The following is a 26382-nucleotide window of genomic DNA, read 5'->3' as shown; positions in this document are numbered from 1 at the left end:
TGATGGAAAGTGAGGAAAATAAACCTGTGTGGAAGTTATGAACCTAAGTGGCAAGTGACAAAAATAATTGTGTAGAAAGTTATAAGCCTAAGCTGCAAGTGAGGAAGTTAAGCTTTGCTGAAGTTATTAGCCTGTGGCAAGTAAGAAAATAAGCCTGTATGGCTAAAATGTGTTTAAAATTACATTTATATACCTACCTGAAACCCTTGTGTTTTTTCAGTTACAAATAAACTCTACTTGTGTTTAAGATACACTTTATTTTAGAGAAAAGCATCCCCATTCACCTCAGAGCCACTACCATGTTCTGACAGTTCTGTCAATATATCATATACAACTAAGACATCCTGTTTTTGGGGTCCACCTAAGAATTGTAAAGCAAGAGCTTTTGATGATAGCAAAAGTAAGGAAGGCAAGGAGGCAGTGTAACACACAACACCTCAGAGCACTAGAGATAAGTGCTTTCACAGAGGTTATACATGAAGTAGTCACACAGAAAAGAACAACCTGATCTTCCCTGGAAAGATGTTTAGTTACCCTGATTGATCCTACCAAAGCATTAAGTTCGACTGGTGACTAAACTGAGAGCAGCAAGTCACATTTAAAACTCTTAACAGCAGACCTTGTGAACCACGCAGACACTGCAGTAATACAATTATTCAGTGTTGCTGTGGTGATGTTTCACTAAGATTGCTTTGGAAATAATTATGTTTCACAGTTCTGTTTAGTCCATTAATTCTTTACAAGCTTAATGGTTTCTCACATTACAAGCCAGTTCAGCAAACATAACCTATTAACTCCATTGGCTTGTCAAAGACAGCTTCACCAATCTGTGTGAGAAAAAGCTTCCAAAATATTCATGTTAAATGACTTTCAAACTTTTTTTTTGCTTCAAAGCTTTAAATAATAAAAGCTTTCTCCCTGCCACTGTAGTAATACAGGGAAGAATCAAGTTTTCATGAACATCTATATAGCCATCATACTATCTGGCAAGACTAGGTCTACCAGAATGCAAAGAAGAAATAATTTCTGTTGCTCCAGAAAAGTGATAATTGACAAAACGCAATCTCAAAAGACAAAATGTTTACAAACTACTTATTTTAGGACCCTTTCCCCCCAGTAAAGACTGGGGAAAGAATAACAACATCATTTTGTTTACCTAACCTTCATAAATAAAGGCTAATACCTGAGGAGAAGCAACACTGTAAAACTTACGTCTTAGGCCCTGGCCAGATATAAGCACAGTAAGTACGGTATATTCTACTACAGGGATTAAGATGAATCTAAAGCTGCTTTAAAGGGTAACCAAGGGAAGCAATAACCTATAGAGATCTACAAAACAACAGAAGTTGCAACTTAAGTATAAGGGAATAATTTCCAATTATGTACCCACCCAGTTAATGAATAATAAATCTACCTATCTCTATCATGCAAAAGAATTTGCAAGGAGACAGTAAATAAACAATCATTTGTGCATTACTAGCATAGATTCTCATGTGTATATCTTGCAAAGGGCCCTAATGAATCTCTTAAGAAACAACTGGATAGAAAACTCAAAAGTTTCCTTGCTAGCTCACTCTTTAAAACAAGAAAAATTTGGAATTGTGTAAACTATAAAAAGCAGAAATATTTGAACCTGAGTGAAAGGGAAGGCAGAGGGAAGGAGAAAGAGAGCGGTAGATATGAAAATAATGTAAATTTTGCAGGACAAGGTTACAGGTATGGCAAGCTGAACAAAGGGGAGAAGGGAGTGATGAGTTATTACTGAAAAAAAGTCTTATACATGTTGCACGTAAGGCTCTAAGAGAAAAGATGCTGCTGGCTGATACTCTTTCACTTAATCACGTATCAGTATCACCTTTGACCCCTCAGTTTTTCCTCACTGGTAGAACAACAAGATAGATGTACCATAAACCAGCTGAATACTGATAAGGAGACATTTACAGTCTTTTGCGAAAGAGAAAATAGCAGCATGGTTTTCATGAGCTCCAATTTTTCTTTTAAAAAGCTCACAGTACACATGGATTAAGAACACACACCTCCATATGCTAAACCAGATTTTAGAAGAAGCTTCCTCTTTCTGTGGCTTTTTTGTTTTAGGTGACTTTCTGAATTAAAGAATCCCATTTGTCTGACTCTTACATAGCTAGTAAAATAAAAACATATGTCAAAATTTACCTGTCTTGTATTCTTTAAAAGCTGGATCCTTTAAAGCTGATTAACATCACTTTTAAATCTGTGCTCTTTTTTAAAGAAATGCCATAATCAAATGCAAACCATTGTAAAAAAAAAAAATAAGCCTAAATACGAGACGCTGTGGTTTGGACCAGCACATCCATTCTGCCCAGAGAATCCCACTCTCCTGGCTTTTGGCAAGCTATGCAAAACTGAGTTATTGAGAATGGGTTTTTCGCACAGGTGGTAGGCTTGTACCTTAACAAAATGGCTTAGTAAGATGCTTTGGTAAAATGATAGGGACTACACTACTGTGCATACTAGATACCGCCTGTAGCTCTAAGTATGATCCTACTATGTAATTACTACATCTTTAATGTATAATGTTAATGGTTACACTTTCTTTCAGATTTCTGCAATCCAAATCCTATTGCATTGTTTACCGATGTCCCAACCTGTTGTTCATATTTTCACTATGTAATTTGCATTCTGTCTCAGAGAGAAAGGTAAAATAAACAGACCCCAACTCACCAAACATATACACTACAGTATAGTTATTGGACTTTAAGCTGAAAGGCATTGCCAAAACCAAAATAATATAGCACACTGTGCTAAACAGTATTCCATGGCTTTCATTACTGGATTTTGCTGTGAACCGAAACAGCTATCTAGTTATGTTATCAGCAGGGCCTTTTTTGAGCAGGAACTCACAGAAATGCAGTTCCGGCTGGCTTTGTGTCAGGGGGTGTGGCCAAATAGGCAAATGAGTTCCTGCTGGGCTTTTTCTACAGCAAAGCTGTGTGTGAAACAATGGTGGCAAAGGGGTGTTGCCTAATATGCAAATGAGTTCCTGCTGGGCTTTTACTAGGAAAAAACCCCTGGTTATCAGGTATCACAGGACTCCGTGTTGTTGTTTTGTTGCAAAAGGCCAATAAAGGTAACCCCCTTGGTTTGAGTCTCCTTGTAAGAGAAAGCGGTACGTTCCTTGCGGTAAACTCGGTGCAGCTCCATAGCACGTACACACTTACAATTCCAGTTCTACCGAGCACACGTTTCTCAAGGCCCGTCTCCTAAATCCCTCCCACCCACACATTTCTCTCAAGAGTTTTTTTTACACCACAATCTGTTCACATACGCCCTCTTTCATCACCACAACCATGTGACGACGACTTCCAGCCCACCGCTTCGTTCTCCAAGCTTTTCTACACATCTAGCTTTACCTTCTGACCTGGCACATTTGCAATGATTTGCAATGGCTGTTTGAATTGCAAAAAAACACCCCGGCCCAGTTCCGTTTAATGCAAACGTGCCTGGGGAAGCAAGCCCTAACGAACTCAAATGGGGCTTAATTCGAGGGAAACATGCCTTGGATCAGGCTGCATGGCTCCCAGCCCGGCTGTTTACACGTAGCCTACGTACATCCGTGTCCCTCCGGGGCAGTGCCGCCCGCCACCCTTCTTCCACTCGACACACGCCTCGGTCTCTACGGAGTGACACGGGAGACACACCCACCCGCCCACCCACGAGCAGCCTCCGACCGCGGAGCCGCGCTTCTCGACGCAGGCACACCACACACCCCAGCGTGGAAGGGCGGCTAAGGGGCTCACCATGGTACAGATGGAGGCGAATTTGGAGACTGTCATTAGGATTTCCATCCGCGCAGCGCCATTTTCCACCCAATCACAACGTCGAACCGAGCTGGGGGAGTCCCAGCGGAGGAGGGAAGCAGCCCGGCGCCGCCTCCAACCAGCTGTTTACCGCGGGACACACAGCGGCTCCGCCCGCCTCAAGAAAACTATTCCGAGCAGTTTCAACAGCCGAAGGGCGTGCGCGTGAGCGACCGAAACAGCAGGCGCGAGAGAGCGCACACACATGCGCACAAGCATCCAGAGCGCGCGAAAGATCCCATTTACTCTCTTCACGCTCCCCCCTCCCACACACACACGTACCCGGCCAGGGGCTGCGCGCGCATACACACTTGCACCAGCCGGCCCCTCTTCCGGCTCTCCGCTATGTCTGTTTGCAGCTGTTGAATAATAGCAAAAATAAGTTCCACTTGGATCCTAGCGCGTGGCAGGTTTCAGGACCTCGAAGCGCAGCCAATCATATCTCCGCTCAGGAGATGCGTTTTCTCTCACTGCACGCCTATGCTACTTTGGTTCCATTTCAAACTTGAAATGGGTCTCCCTCGCCCAAGTGGTAAAGCGTGGCTCTTTAAAGTGCGCTCCCTCCAAGGCTAGGGGTGCAAGTCGGTGCAGGAACACGTCTCTCTTGGTAGGGAATGTGGACTATACTGTGTTCTGTCTGCTCTGGTAATTATGGCCCTACTAAGGTAATTTCTGCTTGCTTAACTGCCTTGTTTATATCCATATGCTTCGTTTCAGGTTTGTCTCAGCTCAGTTTTAGATTTCTGCTTGTTTTCAGCTTTTTGCAGTCCAATCCCCATTGCTCTGTTTGACATTCCGTTCTGTTGTCTGTTTAATGTACAGTATGTAATTCACCATGAGTCTTGATGAGAAAGACAGACTATAAATGAGGCAAATACAATTTGAGAAAGATTGGAGCAAAATGTATGTGGGTGGGAGACTCAAAAACTAGATGGGTGGGGATGAATGCTTTAGGGTTGCCAGCCTCCAGGTGGGGCATGGAGATTTCCTGATTTTACAACTGATCTCCGGCTGGCATAGATCAGCTCCCCTGGAGAAAATGGCTGTCTCAAAGTGTAGATTCCATGGCATTGTACTATGATGAGGCCCCTTCCCTCCCCAAACCCCATCCTCTCCTAGATCCAGCCCCCAAAGTCTCCAACTATTTTCCAACACTGACCTGGTAACCCTAGAATGCTCCAAACCAGAGCAAAACCTCTGTGCTGAATCTTTTTCATGTTGTTTATATCCTGCTTTTCTCCCCAAAAGGCCCTCAAAGTGGCTTCTGCTCTCCTCTAATTTATCATCACAATAACCGGGTGAGGTTAGGTTTTGTGTGACAGTGGTTTGGACACCCAATCTACTGAGACGTGGGTGGAAGAAAATTATAGATGTTTCTGAGAAGATGGAAATGGTTTAATATCAGCCCCTAGACTGACTGATCTGGGGGACTTCAACATTCATGTAGAGCAGGGGTCCCCTTTCGCCCTCCCAGACATGGGCGGATGAAAGAGGCAGCACAGCCTTGCTTTGAAGCTGCCTACCCCTGCAGGGGCGACAGCCTTGAAGGAAGGCTACATAGCCTCTTTTGTCTGCCTGGGTCGCAGGTGGGCGGAAGGGGCAGTGCTGCTGTGACCTTCGCCTACCTCTCATTTATAGACCACCGCCAATCAACTGATTGGTAGTGGTCTTTAAATGGGAGGGGGAGGCAGATTGGCAGTTTCTGCCACCTGGACGCCTAGCAGGGAGGCAGCAAAAGCAGCTCCAGTCCCTCCCCCCATGGACGGCAGGGACAGGATGGAATGCAGGCAAGGGGCAGCAAAAAAACCCAAAACAGTGCCCCCCCATCTGTGGCAAAATTGTCTTCCATAAAACCAGTCTCTGGTGCCAAAAAGGTTGGGAGCCACTGATGTAGAGGTTTTCCTGTTGGCACTAGGTAGGGTTTTGTAGCTCTCTCATGTTATTTTATATAGTGTAGTCTGCCTCAGATGTCACTGAGAAAGGCACACTACAAATAAAATAACATGATTTTGTTTTATTCTAATAACTGCCAAAGGCTAGGAAAGGTACTATATTTTACAAATGGATAAAATTAAAAATATGTGGTCTGAATAATAGTTAATTTAAAAAAAACCCCTTCTGTATTGATGCTCTGCTACATGAAATGGCAGACAAATGGAGCAGGGTATAATGCAATGACATCACATGTCTTTTTTTCAACACACATTGGCGACATTGGTCAGCAGCTTTTTTGCAAAGTGTAGATTGGCCTGATTAAACATTTTCAGGATTGTGAAAGATACTCTGTAAAATAAAATTTTAAAAATCTGTGTCAATTGAAATGCTGTTTGTTGTAATGTTTCCTGTGATAGAAAATATGGGACAATTGGTAGCAGCTTGTTTAGGGCTGATTGCAGAGTAATTGTTATGTCTGTATGGCAATCAATTCTTAAAGAATGCTGGCTTTGTTGTCAAGAAAACCAAAGTACAATCGTTTTGATTCTCTTCCTCTCTTGGAATATTGTATGTCTAGGAAACCTGCAGTTTTGATAGGCACTTGCAGATGGCAAGTTAATTTAAAAGTCCCACCTGGCTGTATTTAAGAATGAAATATATTAACTCCAGCTTATTCACATGCTAATATTCAAGACTATCATTTGGCTTCTGTACCCTCCAAATACAGGGCATTTAATTGATCTTCCACATGAGTGCTCTTCAACCCTCCTGGACCTAGGAGGACCCACTAAACATGGTTCCCTTCTGAGTTGCAAGCACAACATAAGAATCCCTTGACAGGATGAAGGGCCAGCGTGCCCACCAGGTGACTCAGGTTATCACCTAGGGTGGTGGCCCTCAGGGCAGTCAGCTGGAGGGAATCAGCCTTGTCACTGCTGGACCTGCTGCACCACAGAAACAAAGGCTGCCTGCCTACCCACTCTACCAGCCATACCCGCTGACACACACACACATACACACACACACATATATATACCCCATGGCTAATAGCCACTGATGGACCTCTGCTCCGTATTTTTATCCAATCCCCTCTTAAAGCTGGCTATGCTTGTGGCCGCCACCACCTCCTGTGGCAGTGAATTCCACATGTTAATCACTCTTTAGGTGAAGTAGTACTTCCTTTTATCCATTTTAACCTGACTGCTCAGCAATTTCATTGAATGCCCACGAGTTCTTGTATTGTGAGAAAGGGAGAAAAGTACTTCTTTCTCTACTTTCTCCATCCCATGCATAATCTTGTAAACCTCTATCATGTCACCCCGCAGTCGACGTTTCTCCAAGCTAAAGAGCCCCAAGTATTTTAACCTTTCTTCATAGGGAAAGTGTTCCAGCCCTTTAATCATTCTAGTTGCCCTTTTCTGCACTTTTTCCAATGCTATAATATCTTTGAGGTGTGGTGACCAGAATTGTACACAGTATTCCAAATGAGACTGCACCATCGATTTATACAGGGGCATTATGATACTGGCTGATTTGTTTTCAGTTCCCTTCCTAATAATTCCCAGCATGGCATTGGCCTTTTTTATTGCAATCTCACACTGTCTTGACATTTTCAGTGAGTTATCTACCACGACCCCAAGATCTCTCTCTTGGTCAGTCTCTGCCAGTTCACACCCCCATCAACTTGTATTTGTAGCTGGGATTCTTGGCCCCAATGTGCATTACTTTGCACATGGCCACATTGAACCTCATCTGCCACGTTGACGCCCACTCACCCAGCCTCAACAGATCCCTGGCATGGGCTCCCTGCACCCCAAAGAGCTGTCCGGCCAGCCTGTCCTCATCTGGAGCAATTCCTGGAGCACCACAGTTCCTTGGGATTTTGTCTTTTCTGGGCTGCGGGGGGGGGGGGGGGGGGGGGCGGGGGGGAACACACAGCCAGCCACTCCACCCACCCACCATGGGGCTATCAGTAGAGGGGGAGGCTGGTGTGCTGGGGCTCACCTAGAACACCAAAAATCCTGGTGTCGGCCCTGGCAGGATGGCATTATGATTTCACTGGTGTCAACACCAGGACTGTGAGCAACAGAACAAGAGAGTGAGGGACAGGAAGCACAAGCTGAGCACCAGAAGTATTTTGTAATAAGGAACAAGCCAAGGGTTAGAGCATCAGTGGAATCTTCACCACCACTAAGTTCACCTTGCCATGCTGCCCATAGGCAAAGTGAGAGTTTAGGGGTGTGGCCCTTGCCCTGTATGCATGCATACTAGCCGCAGGTCCATTCAAGATGCAGCAAATATTGTGGTATTATAGGGACCCTTGACCCAGTGGTTGGCCTTCACTGTTTGGAGTAAGCAACCACACATTGCCCGTAAGTGAGAGTTGTATATTTGCTATACATGGCTCCTTTAAACTCATTTTGGGAGCAAACTTTGAGAAGTTTTACAGTTGAAAAGCAACTCATAAGAAGAACTACTTTATTATTTATCAAGTATATTTGTGATTTTCAGATAGCTGGGACATGGGGTAACTGCCAATAGTTTTTAAACTACCATATATGACAACAGCAATGGCTGGGCAGTTTTTCTTCCTATGCATGCCACACTAGATGCATATTGTGGATTAATGCATAGCTTGATTTCTCTATAGAAACTGCTCCTACAGCAAAATGGGTCTGAAGGTAACAATCTATAATCATCTATTCTAGAGACTGAAAATTTGGGTAGTTATCAGATTTTTAATCACATCTACTTTCCATGCAAGGTGCTGTATAGTAATGAATTGTAAAAGCAGTGAGCTGCATCTCTTGCTGCAAACAATAAGTCTGATTTGAATTTTCCCCTAAATAAATAACATCTGTTTAGTAAAGAAAATCATTATGTTCATTACATATTTTCACACTTCCAGCTCTGCAATCAACTGATGGAAGGCCAGGCAGATAAAGGAAACTTTAATAGCGTGACATCCCTCACAATAGCTTGCATTACTCAAGACAAAGGCTTGGATGAAATAAAAGCTTCAGATGGATATAATAATAATATGGGAGCTGCCCTACACTGAACCAGACCAGCTAGGTAAAGGTAGTCCCCTGTGTGAGTACCAGTCATTTCCGACTATGGGGTGACGTCGCATTGCAATGTTTTCATACCAGACTTTTTTATGGGGTGGTTTGCCACTGCCTTTCCCAGTCATCTACACTCCCCCCCCCCCCCCCCCGGCAAGCTAGGTACTTATTTTACCGACTTCAGAAGGATGGAAGGCTGAGTCAACCTTGAGCCAGCTGCTATATACTCCACTTGACAGTAGCTCTCCAACATCTCAAGTATCTCAAGTCTTTGCAATCCCAACTGAACTAGGAAGACACCATAGTATCTATCTTGGGTATGCTGCTTGAAAGCCATGGATTCTACTAGTGAGCTAGATGCCCTCCAGAATTCTCAGTTATGATGACCCAGAAACAAAACAGGGTTATGTAGATACAAGACCAGGGGCAGCCAAACTGCAGCTCAGGAGCTACATGTGACTCTTTCACAAATATCATGTGGCTCTCAAAGCCCCCCATCACCCCCATCGTCCACTTTAAATCACTTCTCCAAGCTAGCCAGTGCATTTAAAGTTGCTTTCTTTCCACCTCTCCATCTATTTTATTTCCTTCCTTCCTGTTTTGCAGCTGCCAAACATCTGATGCTCATGTCTTCCAGCTCTCAAACATCTGACATTCTATGTGTCTTACATTAATCAAGTTTGACCACCCCTGTACAAGACTAACAGGCTGTGTAGCAGCTTGATTCTCAGTAGTTACTTCTAAACTCCCCTTAACTCTCTAGGATTACATTAGCAGTGATTTGACATGCGTGCAGATCTGCGATCGAGAAAAAAAATTAACTATGTTAAAAATTCCAGTCTAGGTTGCAATAATGACCAATAACCACCTTCTTACAACAGATGTTGAGTCCACTGGCAACTTTTGTTGGTCTTAAAGGTGCCACTGGACTGCAAATTTGTTCTGTTGCTTCAGACCAGCACAGCCGCCACCCGGATCATTTTCTTACAACTCAGCCAGCCAAACAAGAGCCGGAAAACAGCACCGCTGCATTCGAACTCGGTCACGGCAGGGCTTAATCCGCAGTCTCTCACGGGCGTCACGCGGCCATACATCGCCTGCCCGTTCCGTTCCCCGCCCCTCAGCTTCCGTCGCCTTTAAATCATACGAGCGATAGAGGACCTTTGCGAAACCTGTCTACTTGACTGCCTGCTTCAGTGCTTACGGCAACTTTTACGTAGACAGGGGAGGGGGATTTTCGGGGCCAGATGGGTGCCTCCTTGTCTTCCGTTTACAGGACCATCCTCAGAGTTTTTCTTTTTTTCCTCGACCTTTCAGTCAGGCACTTGAAGGACAGCACTTATAGCGTAAATCGCCAACCCTGGGAGGAAGGACGGAAGGAGAGCTGAGGAAACCCCGCCCTCTTTCTTTTCGGCTTCTGACGCCATTTTGCAGGTACATGGCCGAGGCCCGCTGCTCTTCTGTTCTCCTTTCAGAGTCGCTAACGGGGCTTGTAAGAGCCGGGGTCCCTCTGGGGTGAGGTTGGGGAAGGGGAAAAGGAAAACAGAGCCACATTGGATGTCAGCGGCTCCGTGAGGGATGGCGTGGCTTAGCGAGCATGGAGGGAACAGGAAAGCGACGGAAAGAACGCGTGGAAGGCGGCAGATGGGGCAGGAGAAAGTAGAGCAAACGCAGCTAGTAGGAGGGGGCGGCAGCGGGGATGGTGATCTTGGTTAAGGTGATCCAGAGGGACGGGGGGGGGGTCCTGGCGCACGTGGTGCAAGTTTAGGTTGTCCTCGTGATGGAGGACGACGCCTCTTTCTACTTGCCGTGAGCCCCCCCCCCCCCAAATTCTCTTTCTGAGTTAGGGCCTGCTCGTGCGATCTGTAGGCGTTTAATTGGGGAAGCTTTTCTTAGACTCGTAAGAAAGTAAAAAAGTATCCTGTTGGATCGGATTGCTGCTCCAGCGTCCTGAGAAGAAGAAAGGGGTTGCATGTGTGACTGCTCCCCGTGCTTCTAAAACTAGTCATAGGGGCCGGGCAAGACACAGAGGTGGCCAAAAGAATCTCTGCTCCTGACAGGCTCTCTTTCGAAGAGCAGAAAGCACCACTTCCCGCTATGGGATAGCATTTGAATTAAGTGCTCTCTTAGTCATTGTAATTTTGGTGCCATATGACCCTTGCTTGTTTGCTTATAATTGCATCGAGTAGGTGGATTTTTAAAAATTTTGCTGACATAGGTAGATTACAATGTGTATTTTTAATTTTATTTATGGTTGTATGATTTTAAATGATTGCTCACGTGATTTGCTTTGGAGCTCTGGTAGAGAGACTGAAATAAAAGTTTTTTAAAATTAGCAATACAAAGGAATGTAGTGTAGGGCAGGTTTTACCACTGGAAATGTGCAGAATGTCTTTAATTGGCCTCAAAGGCTGCTTACAGATGGGCCCAGGGACTGCAGATGGATCTAAAAAGCGCATCTACACACATCTGCCTGCTGTCCCCCCTCCTGGCCCTGAGCCCTCCACAGCTTGCCAGCTTGAAAAGGCACCACATTGAAAATGGTGCCTTTTCACTGGGCTGCCTCCGTGGCACCTCCCTGGCTGTCTGGACAGCCAAGAAGCACCCAAAGTGTATCCATTTCATTAAATGTAAAGTCTCCATAGTACAATCTAGGTTGCTTTTGGTTACAGAAAAGTAGCATGGCCGAGAGCTATATCCATGTTGGTTTTGTGCAATGAAAAGCAATCAAAATTGGTCTTTAAAATATCGCACTTTTTGTCACAGAAGCTTTTATGAAATAGAATCAAATTTCTCATATTTTTGCAGCTTGCATTAACTGCTGCACCTTATATTGGGTTTTGAAGCTGGATGTCAGACAATTTATACTGATCGTTAGAAGTCTTGACAGTCATGCTCACTCATCAAGCTCCATCCTGGAGATAGCATTGGAGAAAGTCCAGAAAAGGACAACTAGAATGATTAAAGGGCTGGAACACTTTCCCTATGAAGAAAGGTTGAAACGCTTGGGACTCTTTAGCTTGGAGAAACGTCAACTGCGGGGTGACATGATAGAGGTTTACAAGATAATGCATGGGATGGAGAAAGTAGAGAAAGAAGTACTTTTCTCCCTTTCTCACAATACAAGAACTCATGGGCATTTGATGAAATTGTTGAGCAGACAGGTTAAAACGGATAAAAGGAAGTACTTCTTCACCCAAAGGGTGTTTAACATGTGGAATTCACTGCCACAGGAGGTGGTGGCGGCCACAAGCATAGCCACCTTCAAGAGGGGTTTAGATAAAAATATGGAGCAGAGGTCCATCAGTGGCTATTAGCCACAGTGTGTGTGTATATATAAAATCTGACACTGTGTGACACAGAGTGTTGGACTGGATGGGCCATTGGCCTGATCGAACATGGCTTCTCTTATGTTCTTATGTTATGTTCCTGAATTGGATACTATGGAACACAGCTTACACATCAGTGAGAGGAACAAGGTGCATCAAGAAAACAGATTTTTATTCAGCTTTAAGATAGCCAGTGAGGTCCTTGGTCTTCAGTGCAGGTACCACATTTAAAATGCAAAGTGCTATGGTGCTGTAGACTGATCTGCCATTTGGCTTCATAGGTAGTCCTGGACGGACAGAAGCATCTGGCCTGGGGTTGACTTATAAGTGTTTGGGTGGTATCATAGCCATGTGGTACTAGTGCTGTAGGATGACTTTGTATAACATATATTAGGAAGTTATTGTCGTGTGTTAGGGTTGCATGGCATCCATTAGGGCAAAGTGTGTTCTCATTTATTTGGAGAGAACTACTGTACCCATGCCCATACCTTGTACCTGCCCCCCACGGGCGGTCTTTAAATGAGGGTTAGGCAAAGGTCACTGCCACGCTGCCTCTTCGGGCCACCCAGGACCTGGGCGAATGAAAGAGGTAGTGCTTCGGAGTGAGGCTGCGCTGCCTCTTTCGTCCCAGACAAGTGAAAGGGGCGGAGCCTCTGCCTCACTTCATGGCCCGGTACTGGTCCACGGACTGGAGGTTGGGGACCCCTGCAGTTAAGCATGTAGGTTTTTATTTATGCAGTTGTTTTTTTTTCCTTTCACAGTAATCAGACAAGATGACCAATACAAAGGGGAAGAGGAGAGGGACTCGTTACATGTTCTCGAGACCCTTCCGCAAACATGGTAAGTACTAGTACTGGAACCAGTGTAGTTGTCAGGGGTGTGATAGTGAGTGGGTTACTTGCTCCAGCTGTTCTATAAATAGCCTTTACTGATTGGAGAGCAAACGGGAGTGATTTGGGCTGACCTTCAAGGGGAGGATTTAGTGACCCCTTCACACCTCATAGCCAATAGTGAGCTAATCAGGATCAATTGAATTTGTGCAGTTTTGTTAAATTTACTAAAAAATATAGAATGCTTTGTGCCCATAACTGCCATTATCACTAGGATAATGACAACTCTTTTCTATAAGGGCTGCTATCTGCAGGGTGAGAATTTTGGGGAAAGGAGATGGTTTTTAATATAAAGATGTATAAATAAATAACCCGAGCTTCTATGGAATTGAAAGCTAGTTTCATACTCCTGTGACTTCAGTTTAGAGGTAATATCAAAATTATTCTTTGCTTGCTAGTTTAATGAACCAGCAAGCAAAGAATAACTTGCCATGATTTCTGCCAAACCTAATGACTCAAGGTGGCTTACCGAAAGGCTGATCCCTGGTTGCAGGCATCAGACAAAGGGAAAGAAAAGGTAACTGGATGAATCTGTAACTTTTACAATAACTCTGGAGTTTTACTGGTTCCCAGATCTGTCACTTTTGTATATAGAAATCTAATAAAAATGACTGATTCCTGTGTTTTTAATAGGTGTTGTCCCTCTGGCCACATACATGCGCATTTACAAGAAGGGTGATATTGTGGACATCAAGGTAGTTTTTAAATATTGCTCTAGTGTCAAAATTGCTGTGTTCTTTTTGAACAATAAGAAAGTATTACTTAATAGAACGGCTGTTCTCTGGATTGCCCCAGAGTATAAAATCCTAGATTTTGTACCATGTTGTGCTTGCTTTTCATCTGCTGTTGCCTAATGCATGCTATAAAGTATACTAAGGAAAAGCTATACAGTTCAGTCTTTTCAGTGAATCCGAGCACACTGAAGTTTTTGCTGTTTGTAGCAAGAACTGGTAATTCCTCGCTTGGCATTAAATGTGGAATTTGTTCCTGAAAAATGTTCCAGTAAAACTCTTCTAATATTTCTTGCATATAAACTTGTTAAAGGCACCCATCTTCAGTGTACTGCATGAGTACCAATACAAAACCTTGAATTAATGTTCAATTTCACAACCTATTGGAGCATTGCCTTGCTACACCTCTGATACTCTGGGGCTTGATGATGACTGTCTCCTATGATTGCTTTAATAATAGCAAAGTGAGCAAATCATTTCACCGGCACTGAAAGCAAATCAGAGTTGTCATGAGGCTGTCCTGTGTATTTAATTTTGTTTGGCTGCTTGAATAATGTTAAGATAGAGGAACAGTTGCTCTGGCTCATTGGTCTACTCAAAATGTGTTCTAACAGATCCATATAGCAATCTGGATTTGGTTGCTGTGTGATTAGACTCCTTAAAAAACAAATGGCAAGCGACTAAAACAGCTGTTTCTTGGCACTTTTCTTTCTGCTGAAGCAGGGAATAGAGAAGCCCAAGACTGAGCAGTGGTTTTAATCCTCAGGAATAGAACTGCGTCTTCTTGTTAGCACAGGGATTGGCTTTGAGGACACTTGGAATACAGTGACAGATAAATGGTTTAGATCAGTTGAGAATCCATATCTTTTGTGATTCAGGCCGGCACTTGTGCATTCACCCATCACATTAGCTTAAGCTGTTGTGATGCCCTCAGCCTGGCTGCTTGAATCTCCATACTTCATGTAACTAGAAGCCTCTTTTATCCACTTTTTTGTCTCCCTTTTTATCCTTCATGTCCTTTTTAGAACACCTTCATCTTCCATTTGCTTACCTCTTCACTAACCTTAAAGGTTCTTCTTTGGGGGTAACTGGAAAACAGTAGTTCAGAGGTGTCAAACTCATTTATTATGAGAGCCAGATCCGACATAAATGTTACTTTGTCAGGCTGGGCCACGTGTGCCATAAAATTTAATGTCACGTACCAGAGATATAAATGACTCAGGCAAATCCAATTAACAATATTATTTTTTACTCAAAATACAAACAAAAGCAATTGATTCTGAGAAGTGAAAACAATCTACCAGGGAAACCATAAAAGGCCCAATAAATGTATTTAATCATATGCAAGACTAGTTTTTTTCCAAGGGATACTGTACCCACCCCCTAGCCATTTCCTTCATTTCCTGACAGCTTTGACCACACACTCCTCACCATGTGAGCTCACCCCATCCCCAGCAGCCTCCTGCCTTCCCTCCCTAACGCCAGTTGCTCGTGGGGCCAGATAAGAGCCCTGGACGGGCTGGTTCCAACCTCCAGGTTGTACATTTGACCCTCCTGCATTAGATCTTCTGAACTGGAGGGAATTTTAGAAGCACACTGAATAAGTCAGTAGATTTAAAAACTACTGTGACCTTTTGATTACTTGCAGTTATGTAATGGAACATTTTGCTGAAAGATTAAGTCTGTACTTCTGGAGTTCCTAGCTAGCTTTAGGAAAAGTGTTTTGAAAACATTAGCTGGATTTAGGACAATACAAAAGGAAGATTAATCTCAGGTTTTTGTAGTTAGTGTAGTAAACTAAAGGTAAAGCTGCTCCTATGAAATTCTTGGTATCTGAAAATATTTTGCTTCAATCTAATAATTGGTGGTCTATATCCAGCCATTTTTGAGTAGTGATTAGCTGGCTCATTGTGACACCAGTTGTGTCAACAGTTGGTGTTTCAGGTGCTTTTCCTGTGGCTTTATTACAGCTGTATATACTGCTTTGGCAGTTTTAAACTGTAGAATGATGTGTATTTTAATTTTCTTATATTAACAGGGCATGGGTACAGTTCAGAAAGGAATGCCCCACAAATGTTACCATGGCAAAACAGGAAGGGTATACAACATTACCCAGCATGCTGTTGGTATTATTGTGAACAAGAAGGTTAAGTAAGTATGTTTTAGTTGTTGACTCCTAAATTTGTGGCTACATTACACCAAAGTGCTTCCATCTCCCGCTTCACTTTGCCACTGAGACATTTCTTGTCTTCATTGGCCATTCAAGTGGGGTAAAGAATATCCTTTTAAAACCCAACCAGATTATACTTAATTGGCTTGGATCCTGTCAGAGGAAACAGAATTTGAACATTTCTGCTTAACTTAAATGTTTGTATATTCCTATATTAGTCTAGGTTGGCCCAGCGAGGAGAGCTTGCTTGTGTTGTCTTTGCTTTATGATTCTGAAATCAATAATTGTCAACTAACTTAGTTGAGATGTTAGCTGTTCTTTTCAGTATATGATAAACACTGTCAGCATCTTCCATATTTTAGGGGCAAGATCCTCGCCAAGAGAATTAATGTGCGTATTGAGCATATTAAGCATTCTAAGAGTAGAGACAGCTTCTTGCAGCGTGTGAAGGAAAATGAAAGAAAGAAAAAGGAAGCAAAGGCAAAAGGCACTTGGTTTGAACTGAAACGCCAGGTAATATATCATATGCACTAATAGATGATCACTATTCGGTACTAAACCAAATCTGAAGTTCTGTTAAAAGAAAGGAATAGCATAAGGGGGCCAAACATCTGTAGGGCTTTTCTAAAATTGGAGGAAGACCTTAAGTGTTCATGAGGGAGCAGAGAGTTGGATTGGATTTGTGCCTGTCACTTTCAGGAAAACTGACTTACAAGCTATAAACATTGCTGGAGACATTGTGCCCACGTATGCTGCTGTCCATCGATTTTTGGTTCCTACAGATGTCCTATTTGTACACATTTAGGTAGGGGTGGAATTCTAGCAGGAGCTCCTTTGCATATTAGGCCACATTCCCCTGATGTAGCCAATCCTCCAAGAGCTTACAAAAAAGAGCCTTTTAAGCTCTTGGAGGATTGGCTACATCAGGGGGATGCGGCCTAATATGCAAAGGAGCTCCTGCTGGAATTCCACCCCTGCATTTAAGAGAAATAAAACTTCCTATGTCCACATCATTAAAATAAAAATAGCTGCAGGACTGTCATTCTCAAGTCGTAGAGTAGCAAAGTCTGGCATAAAAAGGATTCTTTAAAAAAAAAAAGACAAACTTCACCAAATGATGCATTCATGGAGCTGTTTGCCTACCACCAAACCACCAGCAGCCTGTAAGTACATGTGATAATCTTATTGCTACATCCCATTAAGCACTCTAGCATAAATCAATTATCTGGAGGGAACACCTCCGTATAGTGTTGAAATTTGGGATCTTCCAACAGCAGCAATAACTTTGAGGGAAGGCTTACTGAATATATGTGGCAAATACATGCTTACTGTACAAAAACAACCAAGTAGAGATTTGTATTTCCGATTTGCAGTGAAAACAGTTATAGTTCAATTATAATGCTTTTAATGAAGGTTTTCTCTTTATTTTCTTTACTTACAGCCTGCTCCTCCAAGAGAAGCACACTTTGTGAGAACCAATGGCAAAGAGCCAGAGCTTCTGGAACCAATTCCATATGAGTTCATGGCATAATGTATATTTACAAAATAAAATCTTTTAGAGAACTGAAATACGTGTTAGTGCTCACTTGTCTGAATATTTTGTGACAGTGCACTTCATAATAAATGAGTGCTGAATTTGGTAGAAATACTAATTCCAGTGGCATTTCAGTCTTTTTTTTTTCGAAGAAGGTGGTTTTTATTGATAAATGCAAAACGATACAGATAATTTGTTTCACATACAAAAACACAAAAAGGATATATTGCTAATAGAAACATTTCAAACAGTACAGACATTACTACAGGTCCAGTTCCTGGCACAAAGCCATAACGTGCATTCTTAGTATAATTCAATAATTGTCAAATAATCTACAAAAGCTGTTGAGTGAGGTTGTTCACTAGAACTAAAGTTCGAAAGGAGTAATGGTTGCCACTTGCTTAGCGGGGGATGTTGTGTGTTGCTGTCTCATTTGGTCTGACGTAAGTCTGCTATCTTATCCAGGTTAAAGTACTCCCAGAGTTTGTGGGCCCATATCTTTAATGACTGAGATTGTTTGGACTTCCAGGTAGAAGCTATTGTGTGTTTCGTTGCTGTGAAAACAAGAGAGATAAATTCCTGCTGTGATTTTGGTAACAGAAAGGCACCCCATAGGTTCAGTTAAATTAAAAGCTGGTTTAATGGCAGTGTAACACCCGTCCGGCTGGTGATATTTTTTAGTATTCATTGCCAGAATGTTGCAGGTCCACCAGTTATGGTAGAAAGTGCCTCACTCACCACATTTCTTCCAGCACCAAGGCTGAACTGAAGGCAAAATGTGTAATAATTTAACAGGAGTCAGATACCACCTTGGGAAGACTTTGTATTCTTGCAGCTGTATATTAATAGATTTGGATTGCATTGGCTCTGATGTCCATATTGACCTCCACTGTTCTTTCATTGCTTTTGGAGTAAATAGTGGCAGTGTTGAGAAGGATGGAGTAGAGTTTAGAAATCAGACCCTTAATTGGGATGTGGTCAGTATATAGGATGCATTCAAAATCTGTTAACTGCTCGGAGGGAAGGACAGAAATTATGCAATGAAAGAAAGTTTTGCAGTTGAAGGTATTCAAACCATGGCATTGTGGATGTAATTTCATTTTCCAAGGTGCTTTTTTTGCTTCATGTCACTTTGGGCTAGAATGTCCACTAAACAGGAGATACCATGCCTCCAAGCTAGGAAGGAGTTTCTTGGGCAGCCTGGCAGGAAAATTTTGTGCCTAGTAAATTCTGTGAGGGGAGAGGTTGGTAGGGCCAGGTAAGGATACAACCTTCTCCATACCAAAAAAGCTTTCAAAAAAGGGTAAGATTCTTTATGTCATGAGCCCTAACGAGGAGGAGCTGGAAGGGTTAACAGACCTGGAAGAGTTGCCAGCCAGTTCCTCAGCTGAACAAACAGCAGCTGGCTCATCAATCACTCTCCAGGCACCAGTGTCAGCTGTTGACGATCAGTCTCCTCCAACCTCTCCTCACAGCTCAAGAGTTTGAAGCAGGCTCCAGAAAGAACTTTCAGAGCAAAGACATGAGGCACGCCGATGCTTCAGATCTCTCAGCCCTGAGTTCTAGCAGAGTCACTACCACCCAGGGAGCAGGCTGATTGAGACTCCCATATAGCTCCCACCCAGGACCTGGTAACCTTGTGGAAGCAACAAGTCTATTCTCTGGCTTGCATCCGCGCTCCTTGCTGATCATGACCTGCTTGATTTCCTTGGCACCCTGACCTTTTGGCTTTTGGGCATTGACTTCTGATTCTGGTTTGTGATTCTGCATTGGTGTCTTGGCTCCTGCTTGACTTCCTGGACTTTTGTCCTTAGTCTGGCTTTGGACTCCTGCCTGCCTGCACCCTGAGAACATGACAGATTGCTTCCACCCACACACTCACTCCACAAGATGGATGAGGAGGCAAGCGGAGGCTCTGTGCAGCTAGCAGCCTTGCTTACTCAGGTACAGCACCTCACTCAAATGGTGGCTCACTTGCAACATCAGCAGCAAGCCACTCTCGCTGCCCCACCCAAGTGCCCGGTGCTTCCCCCAGAGAAGTTCGCTGGGAAGGTGGTGGAGTTTCCTACATTCCTAGTACAGTGCGACCCGTATATTGAATCACATGCCAGAGATTTCCCCAACGACAAGACCAAGGTATGCTTCATTGTCAGTCTCTTAAAGGGGCAGGCAGCTAAATGGGCTACCCCCTTGCTTCTAGCCCCATTGCCCCTGCTGACTGACTACCGGGGCTTTCTGGATCATATGGCGGTAGCCTTTGCTAACCACTGGCAATCGGAAGATCCAGACCCTGAAGCAGGGTAGGGACTCGGTTTCCCAGTACTCCACTGAGTTCAAGCTTCTGGCTCAAGACCTAGCCTGGAATGAGGCTGCCCTCATGGACAGAGGGGCTGGCTGATGAAGTCTTTGATCTGGCACAAGTAGACCAACCGGCCACACTGCAAGGCCTAATCACGCTGTGTCTCCACATCGATGGCTGCCTGGAAAGCCACCGCCAAGCATGAAGCAGCGCCTGTCCCTCTCAGCTGCCAGCCACCCTCCGTATCCACCTGGTCTTCCACTGGTCCCTCCTTGTTCCTGCTACACCACTGGATTCCATATGACCGCCACCTCCAGCACCGCCGCCTCCTGTCCTGGTCGATGACGAGAAGGAATACGAGGTCCACAAGCTCGCAGATGCTTCACATCTCTCAGCCCTGAGTTCTGGCAGAGTCACTACCACCCAGGGAGCAGGCTGATTGAGACTCCCATATAGCTCCCACCCAAGACCTAGTAACCTTGTGGAAGCAACAAGTCTATTCTCTGGCTTGCATCCATGCTCCTTCTTGATCCTGACCTGCTTGATTTCCTTGGCACCCTGACCTTTTGGCTTTTGGACATTGACTTCTGATTCCAGTTTGTGATTCTGTATTGGTGACTTGGCTCCTGCTTGACTTCCTGGACTTTGACCTTAGACTGGCTTTGGACTCCAGCCTGCCTGCACCCTGAGAACATGAGACTTTACAAACTATTTACTACTGTGCCATAGGGCTTCCTGAAACGTGTAGGGGGACAAATGGAATTCTTCCATGCGCTTCCACTCAGCTATATAGGAGGACCAGTATTGTTTGACTATGGTTGTCAAGAAAATGGCTATGTGCAACTATCAGGAACAGCTAGTTCACCTTTTTGTGTAGTGGCACAGATAGTATTGAATTTTAACACCTGGGTGGTTAACCTTGCCAGATGAAATTGTTGATGCTAGCTTGCCATTTTTGCAGGAGTGAGAGAGGTATGGGGATTGGTACGGTACGAAAATACAAAATAATTTTCAGTAAAATCATCAACTTGATTAGTTGGACCTGCTCTACTAAAGGAAGTAATTTTGTAGACCAATGATTAAAGTGTTTATGAAGCAGTTGAGATTTCCATGTGGTTAACCTTGAGCAGATCTATAAGGTTACGAGGAACATATATTCCCAAATATTTCCATTTAGACATCATCCTCTCTCTCTCTCTCTCTCGGCTTGGCTTCGCGAACGAAGATTTAAGAAGGGTGCAATCCAATTGATTTATAAAAGCCCATTATATAACAGGTGTTAGCTTTGGACAAGGTAATTGGAAAAAGTAAAGTGTTATCCATATTAAGCTCAGCAACTGTACCAAATGTATCAAGATGATGAACAATTTTAGGGAGTGATTTTTGAGGGTCAGAAAGGAACAGGACCATGTCGTCTGCAAATAGATTAATCTTTACGTTTGTTTAATTGATAGTGATTCCAGGATTATCAGGGTCCGTCAGTTCAGTCTTAATTCCAGATGCCATGAATTAGTGCCCACTGATATCCTTTAAATGTGCTTCAGATCGGAGTGCTAATGTAATGAAGTATTTTTGTTTTTCCTTTCTTGGGCAGCCTCCTGAAGCACTTTGGTCATGCTACATGTGTAGAGTGTTGTTCATTGAATCGATCTGACCTCCCCGCCCCCCCCGCCTTCCTGGTTCAAGACCATTGGATGGTGACGGAGGCAGGTAGCTACAAGGGGGAGATATCAGAAATCAGCCTTTCCATCTTTTGTGAGTGGAAGTGCCTCTGGTGTGTAGTGGGAAGGGACCCCAACCCAATATTTTTCAAGTTTAAGAATAACTACTAATTAGTGTAGGTTTTTTTAAAAAAAAAAAAAATCAAGCGATTGCCCTGATTCATAACCAAAGAATAAAAGGTTTTTAACTAGTGTTTTGGAGGTGTAGAATGCTGAAATACTGCCTTAAAGGTGTGGTTAGTCTAGAATAGAATTATAATTCAGAACTGGACATTGCATTTATATTCTTCAAACACCCACTTCCCTGAAGTGTGGGTGAAATTCTCAGTGATCCAACCAGATACAGGCTTGAACCGTGATTAAAATACCCACTCCTAGAAGAAGAAGAAGATATTGGATTTATATCCCGCCCTCCACTTTGAAGAGTCTCAGAGCAGCTCACAATCTCCTTTACCTTCCTCCCCCACAACAGACACCCTGTGAGGTGGGTGGGGCTGAGAGGGCTCTCACAGCAGCTGCCCTTTCAAGGACAACCTCTGCCAGAGCTATGGCTAACCCAAGGCCATTCCAGCAGGTGCAAGTGGAGAAGTGGGGAATCAAACCCTGTTCTCCCAGATAAGAGTCTGCACACTTAGCCACTACACCAAACTGGCTCTCAGGATTTCTCAGCAGATGATTTTTTTATTCCCTCACCCCACTGTTGCACGATTGCCCCCAGAATGCTGCCCTGGGGGACAGCCCCCAGGAACAGCATGAAGGGGAGGAATTAGTGAAATTTTCATTTGTAATCATGGTAGAGAATTTTGGTTCCTCACAATTCTAAATTCCATGGCATTCACACTTGGCACTTAGCCACAGTTCAATTCATGCCATGCATACCACAGTCTGAGCACGTTGGCTACAGGAAGATTTTTAAAGAGTAAATTATACAAAATGATTTCTGCCAATCAGGCTGTGCAGACAAGGAAAAAAAGCTGATCAGAAAACTTTCTTAACCTATTTTGTAGAACAGAATGCTCCATGCTACCCTAAACTCCTTGGGGCAATTCACTCTAGAGTTAATGCTTATTTTCAGGTGGGTTAGCAACAGAACAAAGCTTGGGTCCACTGGCACCTTGAAGGTGTCATTGGACTCAAGCTTATTTATTTTGTTTAGTCTTTCCAGAGACCTGCTTGGGGCAGCTAATGCCTTAAGAGGAAGTAATTAAACTAGCCCCTAAAAAGCTTCCCAATCTCATTGGATCTCAGAAGCTATGCAGGGTTGGCCCTGGTTAGTACTTGGATGGGAAAGCATTAAGACAGGCCAGGGTCACTATGCAGAGGCAGACAATGGCAAACCACCAACGGTGGTCTCTTGCTAATCCCCTAGAGCAGGGATGTCAAACATGCAGCCCAGGGGCCAAATGAGGCCCCTGGAAGACTCCTGTCAGGTCCTTGAGCAAATCTGCTTTCTTTTTTGCTTCCTTCTGCATTACAGCTTGTTTTGCCAGGCTTGCTCAATCACACAGGAGCTACAGAGCAAAACCTCTATTTTTCTCCATTGGCTGAGGGTCCTCCCTTGGGGAGGAGGGAGAGCTTGCTTTCCCAGGTTCTCTCAATTGCACAGCAAAGCTACTGAGCCAAGCCTCTCTTCCTTCTATTGGCTGAGGCTCCGCCCCATCCTCATTCCCTGGGGAAGGAAGAAAAGAGCCAGAGCTTTCTTTGCCCAGTTCCCTTGATCCCATGAGAGATACAAAGAAAGCACCTCTGTTTGTATCTCTGCTTCCTGGCATTACATTTTATGACACACATGGGCCTGGCCCAACAAGGCCTCATTTATTTCAGATCTGGCGCTTTCCACCACCACAAAAAAAACACTTCTTAATAGAAAATATTCCTTGTTCCAAGGTTGCTAATGAAGTTGCTTGCTAGCTTCTCCAGAAAGATAGGCTCGTGGTAGGGGGTGGGTTGGCCTCCATTGTTCTCGGTATTGTAGAGATTGTGGTCATGCTTAAGGTTGACAAATGATGAGCTGTTACTGCATATGCCTTTCATGAATGATGCAGATGGGGATATGAGCTTGGCTTTACGGTAAGTTGAGCAGGTGGAGGCCCTAGAGCTGAAGAGAGTTCCCTAAAGCCTTTCAGCTGCCAACACATCTGACACATGAGTAAAGAGTTACAAGTACGAAGGCTGCTTCCATTGGCAGACCAGATTGGGAAACGTGGGAGTGTTCTTTTCCTCAGAGTGGCCTTCTGAATAGGGTGTTCACCCTTACATAGAAATCACAAAATCCTAGAGCTGGACATGGCCTTGTAGGTTGTCTAGTCTAGCCCCCTGTTCCATACAGGCAACTCAAACTTCGAGCATGCCACCAGAGGTGGACTCTCCTTGAAGACTTTCAGCAAAGGAAAAGCTGCTTTAGGTTTTGTTGTAAAACTTCTCTCAGTCTTTGGAAGCTTCTGATGCATCAGCTGCAGTCTACCCTTGCCCTCCCATGTACACAATTTCCTGTTCCTAATCTGGACAGTCACAAAACCCCTTTTCTCTGTAACGTCAACTAGGAGCTAGTGGGATTAAAAGCATTTGTGTAAAAATCTTCAAAGAAACCTCCAAATGGCTGCTTAGCATTTTGAGGACTGGTTCAGAAATTACCTGTGTCTCTGAGGCCCATGCCCTGAAATAAGCCCTAGAGCCAGTGGTTCTAGCAGGGGGAAGGGGAGATGTGTGTCAGTGGCTTGGCTGTTGCATTATTAATTTGTATTCTGGGGAGATGTGAATTATTTATGCGCTGGCTGTGTGCTGCCTTCCGATTGATTTGCAGGGGCTCCCATGTGGGGGGTAGCAAGTTCATGTCAGGAATTCAGCAGGCACAAATTTTCTTCAAATAAGAAGCGTGTTCAGACAAGCTAATGCCATGTCCTCTAAAGGCATGTTTGGTGTTTTAAGACAGCCATACATATAGATGCATATTTGTATGTGCCCAGTTGTATACTTTTGAAGTTCTCATAAGAGTCCTTAATTGTATAATGGAGAAGATTGACAAAGGGAATACATATTTAGGAATAAAACATGAAGGAGGAATCCTGGTGGGAGAAAGGTGATCTTATGAAGTTGCCTTTTAATTGTCAGACAATCTACCTTGTTCAGTACTGTCTGCTTGGCTGATGGTGGCTCCTTGGTGTCTTAGATGAAAGTCTATCTTATCTTGGCCCTGTTCTCTGCAATCCTCATCAAATCTGAGGTCCTGAGCAGTGTCTGCCACTGACCAATGGGTCTTCCTGCTACCCCAGTGATGGCCAACATGGTGCCTGATGAAGGATTTCTTGTACAAACATCTATTCCCTGTTTTTATCCATTGGAATAGGAGGTGCTTCAGAATAACCCAGGAGACATCACCATTGTGCCTGCAAGGAACAGCCATTCAAAAACAGCTGCCTCCACAGTAAGAAGATTCTTGGCGTCTAGCCTTGAAACAATTTGTTTCTTCACTGATTGTCATCTCTTCGTGTTTTTAAATTTCAATTTCTGAATCTTCTGACTTCCTTCCCTTCTTTGCCATTACTCCTTTTGTACGTGCGTTCAGTCCCACACTACCACCCTTGCATTATTTCTGAGAACAAGTCCCTGTTTTCTTCATGGCTGGCTAATTTTAGTTTGTTCAAAACAACTGTGAAAGATGCAATAGCTGTTTACCTTTTGTGGTGTGAGTATTCAAAATGCAATACAAATGAGTATCTTTTATGCTTCGAGGATGAGGGAACATGTTTGTTAGAGGAAGCAATTTTTGTTCATAAATACTATGCCATTCTAATCTCTATTAAAAATATAGGCAAGCAGAAGTAGTTTCCTTCAGTGTCATTTTTTTTTAATTTTGAAGCTAAACAGTGCTATTTAATTGAAGATGAAAGAAGTAACAGGATTGGATGGCTATTCTATGGGATACTAAATACATGATGTAATTACGTGAAGAGCTGGCTTATGAGCAAAAGGTTTAAACCATGAGACCTGTGCACTGTCTTACAGAAACATCATGCAAATATGTTTGGATTTGGTCAGGGTGGGACTCAGGAATACAAAAAAGAACTAAACAAGATTATGAAGGAATTACCCCTGCACATTCAGGAACAAATCCTTTCAGACACACCACAGGAACTTCAACCAGGTACCTTTTATCACCTCTACCAGGTACCCATAATTCTACCCATAATATACAAAGTTGGCAATCCAGGATGCCCCATTCTCTCAGGCATAGGCATTATCACTGTGGGGGTATCTGGATACATGGCCTCTGTTCTAAGACCCTATGCCATCAATGCTCCTAGTTATGTGTACAACACCACAGACTTTCTGAGGAAAATACAATCTTTGAGCGGCCTTCCAGAGAATACTATTTTAGCCATCGTGACTGCAATCTGTATACCAACATCCCATACAAAATTGGATTACAAACAATAAGGAACATGATTTCTGACTACACCAGAGCTTACTTTGCAACCAAACCGTTTTGTTCTCATCCATAACTACTTCAAATGTGATAACTTGTTCCTTCAGATCAATGGTACAGCTATGGGCACCCACATGGCCCCACAGTATGCTAACATCTTTATAGCTGACTTGGAGCAACACTTTCTAAACTCTTGCCTGCTCCTCTCTCTTATACCTGTGATACACTGATGTCATTTTTATCATCTGGACATATTTTACCAGGCAATCCACTATCAACCTGGCAATGAGTCAATCTATGCAAGAAATATGTTTTCTGGAGACTACTGTAAAAATAATGGACTCAAAAGACACTACCTTATACTGGAAACCTACTGACCAACAAACATACCAACACGCCTCCTGCTACTATCCTAAACATACCAAGTGATCCACTGTATACAG

The 26382-nt window shown here is 43.6% G+C and overlaps 2 protein-coding genes and 2 non-coding genes across 7 annotated transcripts in view; 3 read left to right on the top strand and 1 right to left on the bottom strand.

Annotated features, from left to right (window-relative positions):
• USP12 (ubiquitin specific peptidase 12) overlaps positions 1 to 4117 on the bottom strand; it is a 37912-nt gene extending 33795 nt beyond the window's left edge. The window contains exon 1 of one of the 2 annotated variants that reach the window (XM_060234751.1): positions 3780 to 4117. In XM_060234751.1, the coding sequence (XP_060090734.1) occupies positions 3780 to 3827 (48 nt within the window). In that variant the 5' untranslated portion in view covers positions 3828 to 4117. The remainder of the gene's footprint in view (positions 1 to 3779) is intronic. The other variant, XM_060234752.1, reaches the window with a different exon arrangement.
• Positions 4118 to 4423: 306 nt separating this feature from the next.
• Positions 4424 to 17528, top strand: RPL21 (ribosomal protein L21). 3 transcript variants are annotated; one of them, XM_060234749.1, is made up of 9 exons: positions 4424 to 4504; positions 8683 to 8867; positions 10157 to 10354; positions 12306 to 12386; positions 12930 to 13008; positions 13692 to 13753; positions 15828 to 15940; positions 16322 to 16472; positions 17401 to 17528. In XM_060234749.1, the coding sequence occupies exons 5-9, from the start codon at positions 12942 to 12944 to the stop codon at positions 17488 to 17490; spliced, it is 483 nt and encodes a 160-aa protein (XP_060090732.1). In that variant the 5' UTR covers positions 4424 to 4504; positions 8683 to 8867; positions 10157 to 10354; positions 12306 to 12386; positions 12930 to 12941; the 3' UTR covers positions 17491 to 17528. The 3 variants fall into 3 exon arrangements, with proteins under 3 accessions (XP_060090732.1, XP_060090730.1, XP_060090733.1); XM_060234747.1 differs by lacking the exon at positions 12306 to 12386 and having other exon boundaries at positions 10157 to 10273; XM_060234750.1 differs by lacking the exons at positions 4424 to 4504; positions 8683 to 8867; positions 12306 to 12386 and having other exon boundaries at positions 9985 to 10273.
• On the top strand, positions 14209 to 14285 carry LOC132569206 (small nucleolar RNA SNORD102). The gene has a single exon (XR_009555247.1). It is a non-coding gene; the product is annotated as a small nucleolar RNA SNORD102 (small nucleolar RNA).
• On the top strand, positions 16001 to 16130 carry LOC132569215 (small nucleolar RNA SNORA27). Its single transcript, XR_009555256.1, has one exon. It is a non-coding gene; the product is annotated as a small nucleolar RNA SNORA27 (small nucleolar RNA).
• Positions 17529 to 26382: the final 8854 nt, after the last annotated feature.

Source organism: Heteronotia binoei, chromosome 3 (assembly GCF_032191835.1).
Source record: "Heteronotia binoei isolate CCM8104 ecotype False Entrance Well chromosome 3, APGP_CSIRO_Hbin_v1, whole genome shotgun sequence".
In the NCBI taxonomy this organism is placed as follows: Eukaryota; Metazoa; Chordata; class Lepidosauria; order Squamata; family Gekkonidae; genus Heteronotia; species Heteronotia binoei.
Note: the sequence above shows the minus strand (reverse complement) of the source record. Positions and strands in the feature narration are given on the sequence as shown.

Bases quoted from the DNA above. Each gene is read 5' to 3' on its own strand.
- RPL21 (XM_060234747.1), top strand. From the start codon at position 12,942: ATGACCAATACAAAGGGGAAGAGGAGAGGGACTCGTTACATGTTCTCG. The intron at 13,754-15,827 runs GTAGTTTTTAAA...TTATATTAACAG, and splicing joins GTGATATTGTGGACATCAAG to GGCATGGGTACAGTTCAGAA. The intron at 16,473-17,400 runs GTAATATATCAT...CTTTACTTACAG, and splicing joins GGTTTGAACTGAAACGCCAG to CCTGCTCCTCCAAGAGAAGC.